The 8,325-nt window shown below is 42.0% G+C and overlaps 1 protein-coding gene across 2 annotated transcripts in view; it reads right to left on the bottom strand.

Annotated features, from left to right (window-relative positions):
* Positions 1-746: 746 nt before the first annotated feature.
* WDR93 (WD repeat domain 93) overlaps positions 747-8,325 on the bottom strand; it is a 39,547-nt gene continuing 31,968 nt past the window's right edge. For both annotated transcript variants that reach the window (XM_070763304.1, XM_070763305.1), the window contains 2 exons: positions 6,256-6,375; positions 747-1,254 (listed from right to left, as the gene is read on the bottom strand). In XM_070763304.1, the coding sequence (XP_070619405.1) occupies positions 1,188-1,254; positions 6,256-6,375 (187 nt within the window). In that variant the 3' untranslated portion in view covers positions 747-1,187. The remainder of the gene's footprint in view (positions 1,255-6,255; positions 6,376-8,325) is intronic.

Genomic DNA, 8,325 nt, shown 5'->3' with positions numbered 1-8,325 from the left:
ATATTCCACAGAATGGGGACAATGGCAGAGAAGGCTCTCTTCCTGGATCTCACCGATCAGAGTTCTTTTACTTATGGGGTCTGCAATACATATACTGTGACACACCGGAGTAGAAGACATAGCTTAGTTTTTAGGGAGCAAAATGGGGCAAAGAATCTGCTTACCTGCTTGATTGTTGTGAGCCGCCCTGAGTTTTCGGAGAGGGGTGGCATACAAATCTAATTATTATAAATTAGATCTAATAATAATAAAATTATTATCTACAAATCTAATAATAATAAAATTATTATTATTATTATTATTATTATTATTATTATTGCTACTACTATTATTTATTACCAGGTATTCATCTGGCTAGCATCCCTAGCCAGCTCATTATGTTATCCTCTGGTTAGGGCTTAAAAAAAACTTTATTGGGAGAGAGTAACAATGAACAAGCTTCCAAGCCAGTAAGAGCTGGGAACAACATTAGCACCTGGAAAGAAACATTCGGAGCAAGTAGAGAAATGGAAACAACCCTGCAAAGGGCTTGGAAAACATTGTTTGCAGAGAGTAGCAATGAAAGAGCTTGCAAGCTGGTAAGAGCTGGGAACATTGTTAGCACCTGGATGATGATTCTTAGGGATGTTGGAGAATGCCCTCTACTGGCGTGGGAATACTACGAACCATCGATGGACATCAACCCAACAAAATTGGGATTGGAATCGGATTGCAGCAGATTATTTCACTTTCTGAAAGTTCCAATATTATGACAGTAACAGCTATGTTTATTTGTAAAAAAAATGTACTAATAACATCTGTTGTTCATGCCCATCTTTTTTTAAAAAAAAAATAATAATAAATAACCAAGTGGAGGTTTTATTTGCAGGCTTAAGAGCTGTCTGAGCAGACGCAAAAAGGAGGAGAAACAAGTATATTGGTAGAGATTTCTTATGAGTGCCTTAGGCTCACAGACCTTAATTTCCCAGGCATTTGGTCCATTTAGTCTTTCTATCACCTGCACTTTGAACTGTATAGCAGATTGCCCATTGAACCTCTAAAGGCAGCTGGAGACTCTGTTCTCACGTTGAATTCTTCCACAGCTGTTTCAGACCTTATTCCTTTCTTTTAAATGAAGTAATGTTTTGCAAAAAACAGCTAATATTCAAAAGCATCCAAAAAATGGAATCAGATGGCAAAGTTGCTGTTTAGGTTGATGGTACTTCAGGTGCCGGCTCAACCTGTATGATTTCTTCACTAATCCCAGGAAAAAAGCTAAAACAGAAAAGAACTGATGTAAGAGAGATCATTTTTATGACATCAGAAACAACATAAAGCAGAACGTTTTGTACCAAAAGGCAAATACATAGTATTGTAGACATCACTAGTCAGGATTCCTAGTGGCTACCGAATCAAGTGTCCCATAAGTATATTTTTATTTTTCCATTGTCCAGTGATTGCCTACCCTTCAACAGAAGGTCTATCAAGAGGTATGGACAGATTACTGCTAGGGTATATAACAGTGATGGCGAACCTATGGCATGGGTGCTACAGGTAGCATGCAGAGCCATATCTGCTAGCACACAAGCCATTGCCCTAGCTCAGCTCCAACATGCCTGTGCATGCTGGCCAGTTGATTTTCGGCTCACATGAAGGCTATGGGAGGGCATTTTTGGCTTCCAGAGAGCCTCTGGGGAACGGGGGGTGGCATTTTGCCCTCTCCTGGCTCCAGGGAAGCCTCTGGAGCCTGGGGAGGGTGAAAAACGGGCCTACCAGGCCCACCCAAAGTTGGGAAATGGGCCATTTCTAGCCTCCAGGGGGCCTCCAAGGGAAGGGAGAGGACGATTTCACCCTTCCCAGGCACTGAATTATGGGTGCGAGCACTCACACATGCGTGATAGCATACGCACATGCACTTTTGGCACCCATGAGAAAAAAGCTTCGCAATCACTGGTATATAAACTGGTCCCCAGAATTCTGCAGTACAATTGACAGAAATTTGGAGGCTCATCTTGATCTGGGGGAAACCCCCCCCTAAAATTATAGCATACCTTCTGAAAATGGGCTTCATACTGTCTAAAAAGCAAAGGGAAGCCTCATTCCCCATCGCTTAAAAACTGAGGAATGAAACAAAACCTCAGTCTGCCTTAACTGAGTCAGAAATGCAGCCTGGCTTGGGGGAATGCACGCAATGGTGGGCAGCAGCCGGTGCAGTCAGGTACTTTGTCCCTGTAGGAAATTCCGTCCCGGTAGGAAATTCCAGGATGCGCATGCACCTGATGCGTGCATGCGCCCCCTGCATGAGATTTAGCTTCTGTGCATTCACAGCAAGTGAAAAATCAGTGAAGGTGAGTGAGATTTTAGCGACTTTCGCTGATTTTTTTGCTTCTGCGCATGCGTGGAAGCAAAAATATCAGTGAAAATGGCCGAACTCTCGCTCGCACGCACATCCTCACTAGATTTTGCTTGCTGTGCGTGTGCAGAAGCCAAATCCCATGCAGATGGGCACTCATGGGACAGCCTGCGACAGCCTTGAAGGGCGCACCTGTAGCACCGAAGATGAGCAGCCCTTCACTGTATGACGAGAAATCATAAAATTGCTGGACTTATTTAGAGGCCTTTTTAAAAAAATCTATATGAATTCAGAAGCAAAATCTAATTTGTTCAAGTTGCCTTTGACGGAAATATCTGAATCCAATCTTCGCACAACAAAAGTGGCAGGTTTGAGTGGAAAGTACACTCTTAGATTTCATACCAAGATGGTGGTATGACAACAAGATGGTGGATGAAATTACCCAAATGGCAGTAAAGGGAGATATTGTGGTTATGGGTGATTTCAACATGCCTGATGTTGACTGGAATATCCCCAGTGCCCTTACATGCAAAAGTAAGAATATAGTAGAGGCCTTTACAGGAGCAGCTCTGGCACAGCTGGTTAAGACACCAACTAGAGGGGAGAATATTCTAGATTTAGTTTTTACGAATGGGAATTGGGTTTCAGATGTCAAGGTGGGAGAAAATTTAGGTTGCAGTGACCATCTATGTTTGTGGTTTGATGTAAAAACTCATTGTGAGCAATCCTATAATGCAACCAAAGTATTGGATTTCAGAAAAACAAATTTTAATGCAATGGGGGAATATTTAGATAATGAATTAAAGGGGAGGGATAAAATGGCAGGAGCGAGCACCCAGTGGACTGTATTTAAAAAGGCCATCTTAAAAGCCACTGGACTGTATGTAAGACAAATAACTAAAGGTAAAAGGAAGAAGAAACCGCTATGGTTTAGCAATGATGTAAGGACTATAGTCAATGAAAAAAAGGCTGCCTATAGGAGGTATAAAGAGTCTGGAAGTATAGCTGATAGGGAGGTGTATAAAATGAGACAGAAGGAGGCGAAACAGATAATATATGCTGCTAAAGCCTCAAAAGAGGAAGAAATTGCCAAATCTCTAAAGAAGGGGGATAAAACCTTCTTCAGATATATTAGTGATAAGAAGAAGAAAAACTGCGGCATCACGAAGCTTAGTACCGGGAAAAATACATGCATTAATGGGAATAAGGAGATCGCTGACCATTTCAATAGCTACTTCTGTTCAGTTTTCTCAAAAGACACCTTACAAAATAATACTATAGAGGGATATAGCATTGCCTCCAACTGTACGGATTCAGCTCCAGTGATCTTAGAAGCCGATGTCTTAGAAGAACTTGAACGATTAAAGATAAATAAGGCAATGGGTCCAGATGGCATCCGCCCCAGAGTTCTTAAAGAACTCAGATCTGTCATTGCTACCCCCCTGACTGATTTGTTTAACCAATCCTTGTTAACAGGAGATGTTCCTGAGGATTGGAGAATGGCAAGTGTTGTGCCTATCCACAAGAAGGGCAGTAAAGAAGAAGCTGGTAACTACAGGCCAGTTAGCTTGACATCAGTTGTCGTTAAAATGATGGAGACTCTACTGAAAAAGAGGATAAATCAGCACCTAAAAAACAATAAATTATTGGACCCAAATCAGCATGGCTTTACTGAAGGCAAATCATGTCAGACTAATCTCATTGATTTCTTTGACTATGTCACAAAGGTGTTGGATGAAGGTGGTGCCGTGGATATTGCCTACCTGGACTTCAGCAAAGCCTTTGATACGGTTCCACATAAAGAGCTGATAGATAAATTAGTGAAGATTGGACTTAATCCCTGGATAGTTCAATGGATTTGCAGCTGGCTGAAGCATAGACACCAGAGGGTTGTTGTGAATGGCGAGTATTCTGAGCAGAGTCAGGTTACAAGCGGTGTGCCACAAGGGTCTGTTCTGGGTCCTATTCTTTTTAATATGTTTGTGAGTGACATAGGGGAAGGTCTGGTAGGGAAGGTTTGCCTATTTGCCGATGACTCTAAAGTGTGCAATAGGGTTGATATTCCTGGAGGCGTCGGCAATATGGTAAATAATTTAGCTTTACTAGATAAATGGTCAAAGCAATGGAAACTGCAGTTTAATGTTTCCAAATGTAAAATAATGCACTTGGGGAAAAGGAATCCTCAATCTGGCTATTGTATTGGCAGTTCTGTGTTAGCAAATACTTCAAAAGAAAAGGATTTAGGCGTAGTGATTTCTGACAGTCTCAAAATGGGTGAACAGTGCAGTCAGGCAGTAGGGAAAGCAAGTAGGATGCTTGGCTGCATAGCTAGAGGTATAACAAGCAGGAAGAGGGAGATTATGATCCCGCTATATAGAATGCTGGTGAGACCACATTTGGAATACTGTGTTCAGTTCTGGAGACCTCACCTACAAAAAGATATTGACAAAATTGAATGGGTCCAAAGACGGGCTACAAGAATGGTGGAAGGTCTTAAGTATAAAACGTATCAGGAAAGACTTAATGAACTCAATCTGTATAGTCTGGAGGACAGAAGGAAAAGGGGGGACATGATCGAAACATTTAAATATATTAAAGGGTTAAATAAGGTCCAGGAGGGAAGTGTTTTTAATAGGAAAGTGAACACAAGAACAAGGGGACACAATCTGAGGTTAGTTGGGGGAAAGATCAAAAGCAACATGAGAAAATATTATTTTACTGAAAGAGTAGTAGATCCTTGGAACAAACTTCCAGCAGACGTGGTAGATAAATCCACAGTAACTGAATTTATGCCTGGGATAAACATATATCCATCCTAAGATAAAATACAGAAAATAGTATAAGGGCAGACTAGATGGACCATGGGGTCTTTTTCTGCCGTCAGACTTCTATGTTTCTATGTTTCTATGTTCTCACTGGCCAATGTTTGATTTAGAGCAGGTGTCAGCCATCTGCGGCGCCAGCCTCTGCTGTGGCTCCCTGTTGGGTGATACCACCACTGGCTGGCCCCGCCCTTCACCCTCCAGTCACTCCTCACCTGGCCTGAGAAGGTAAGGGCGATGGTGGGGGATGGAGAAGTGGCCAGGGCAAAGAGAGATACAGAGAGGGGAGGGAGGGAGGGGGAGAGAGAGAAATGTCAAAGGGGTTTTGTGGTTCCCAATGTTTTTTTACAACCGGTTCTCTGCCCTAATGACTGGCTGGATAAGTGTGGTTTGGGGGTCATGTGACTGCTGGAAGTGACTGACGTGGAGTTGGCCATGCCCACCCAGGTTTTGTGACTCCCGATGTTTTCTTTTCTGTGGGAAACAGGTACCAAATGGCTCTTTGAGTGTTTAAGGTTTTGACCCCTGTTTTAGAGGAAGATATGAGAGTCGACTTGCCACATCAACGGTAACTCCTTACAGCAAATACACAGCCTAAACACAATAGGACTTTTGCAAATAATCATCAAAGGAACTGCCCTGTTTCTAATTGTATCTAAAATATTTTGCTCAGCCTGAAACGTTTTTCAAACTGCTCAAAATGCCCACGTCAGCACAGCCATTGCTGAGAATTCTGGTTGTTAAAATTTGCCAAGTGGTTAGGTTAATTAATCTTTTTCATTTCACTTCTGGGGCGGGGGGACTTTTTCATTTACGTGCCTTTAAACGTGACATGTAGCAAATATTGTCAAAAGCGGTGGAGTGAAGGAAACATGGGCACCTTTTAACCCAGCTTAATGAAGGAGATAAGTATAGAAATAGAAAACTGTTACCATGCCCATATTTTCTCTATTGCCTGATATTAGCCTGAACTGACATGCAAAATATTTTGGTGCAGGAAACACAAAGAACATCTGTTCTGGGTTGGTCAAAGCAACTATGGTTCAGCATCTGTCTCTGACAGCGGGGTGGGGCAACAACAACAAAGTTAAGAGAACCAACCTGGATTCCTGATCAATGCTCATGTCCTGAAACATCTTCCTCTTCAAAGTAGCGGCATGATCCTGCAGCTGGCCCCAGCATTCTGGCATCTGTTGGCTAATTGTGGCCAGCCTCTGCAAACTAGCCAGGAGACACAAAACAGTGATTCCAGCTCCCTCCCATTTAGTCTTCATTGCTGGTGGGTTAAGTTATTTGTGACTACCTTCTCCGGCCGGCAAAGGGTTGCTCTTGAATTGGTATGGCACTTTTAAATTTTCACAGTGCTTCCAGCAGCCTTTGCAAATAGATCGGCAAAAGGATTCTATAAATAGGGCATTGCTCTTAACAGCTGCTTCTGCTAAAGAGTGCTAGTGTGTCATGTTGGAAATGTGTTCCACCAAACAGTTCTTACCTATCTGGTTTAATTCCTCCTTCTGTTTGGAGTTGGAAAAGTTAGAAGAAGAGACCCAATCCATAACGGTCATGGTATGAGGGAATGACCATCAAAGATGGTCATTGGAGATAATGTCTCCAAGTATATGATGGTCACTACTAGTAGTCCTTTGCATTTTTGTAGCTCAAATCTCATGGTCCAATTCCGGAGGATCCATGATTTGAATGAACAATGAGGCTCAGCAAGGAAAGGGTCAGATAAAAGGCACCAGAGCTCTGAATAGGAATGTGGGCAGGGTAAGAGGCTAAGAAGAGAGCTAAGTGCCAAAGCCCACTGTAACAACATTACTAAAAGGGCATTAAGAGTTGTAAACCTTGCATAGCTTGAGAGTAGAACAAGAACCAATGGGTGGAAACTAATCAGGGAGAGAAGCAGCTTAGAACTAATGAGAAATTTCCTGACGTTTAGAACAATTAATCAGTGGAACAATTTGCCTCCAGAGGTTGTAGATGTTCCAATACTGGAGGTTTATAAGAAGAGATTGGATAACTGTTTGTATGGAATGGTATCAGGTCTACTGCTTAAGCAGGAAGACCTCCAAGGTCGAATCTAACTGTTATTCTGTTATTGTGAAGCTACTCAAACAGAATGGTGTAAGTCTGAGAGTACATCTCTCTCTCCCTCTACCATCTCCTTTACAGCCAAAGAAACTAGGCTCACTTCTGAGCCTCTTGCTCTTCCCATAATCGGTGGGCTCAGTTGCCTTTTATTTCACTGTTCTGTCGGCTGTGCCTTGTCTAGGTCATTCCCACAAACCAGGAGAGTAAAAAGAACTAATGCTGAAATATTTAGCACTTGGAGCAGAAAAGGACTCTGAACAAAAACACGTGCCTTGAATTGATCCTGTAGGTCCCAAATCAGTCCCCTGAAAATTCCAATCGAAAGCCTTTTGGTTTGAAGATTGAAAAGGTTCCGCGCCAGAGATGGTAGTGAGCCAGCTCTGACTGTTTCTGGAGAACTGGTAACACAAATTTTGAGTAGTTCGGAGAACCAGCAAATACCACCTCTGACTGGTCCCGCGGCCGCCTCCATCTATTGCCTGCCTTCTGAGTCCCAGCTGATTGGGAGGGAATGGGGATTTTGCAGTATCTTTCTCCCAGGAGTGGGGAGGGAATGGAGATTTTGCAATATCAAAAATTAGTCTCATTTGTTTGAAGCAACACTCATCTCTTATTCATTTTCTAAGTATAATTTAGCTAACTAGTCATAAATTCATTACCCATGTCATATTGCCATCTAGTGATTCTATGGATAAAGTGCACATTTCAGGAAAGTATTGTGGAAATGGTAGGTAGGTTATTGTTATTGTTTTTTAACCTGGAATAACTAGAACTAGAAGAAGAATTCAGCTACAAAGGGTAAAGACTTTTTCTAAGATTTAAGGAAGCTTTTGGGAGGAGAGGACTGATTTTGGATAGATGCTGCATTCCAGAAAGACTAAATGGACCAAATTAATCTATGGCCAAAATGACACTAACACCACCACCCCCCTCATGAAATTAAAGATATTAAATACAGTTAATACGCCGTCTTACAATATATTTAATTATGTGCTTCAGAAGAATAGTTTTGCAGCAGTTTTAGAGGGGTGCCAATTTTGTTTTGTTTTTTTGTTTTTTTTAAAAGAGCAGTCACCC

The sequence above is a fragment of the Erythrolamprus reginae genome, chromosome 10 (genome assembly GCF_031021105.1).
Source record: "Erythrolamprus reginae isolate rEryReg1 chromosome 10, rEryReg1.hap1, whole genome shotgun sequence".
NCBI classification, from domain to species: Eukaryota; Metazoa; Chordata; class Lepidosauria; order Squamata; family Dipsadidae; genus Erythrolamprus; species Erythrolamprus reginae.
This window is presented reverse-complemented; position numbering and strand designations above follow the sequence as displayed.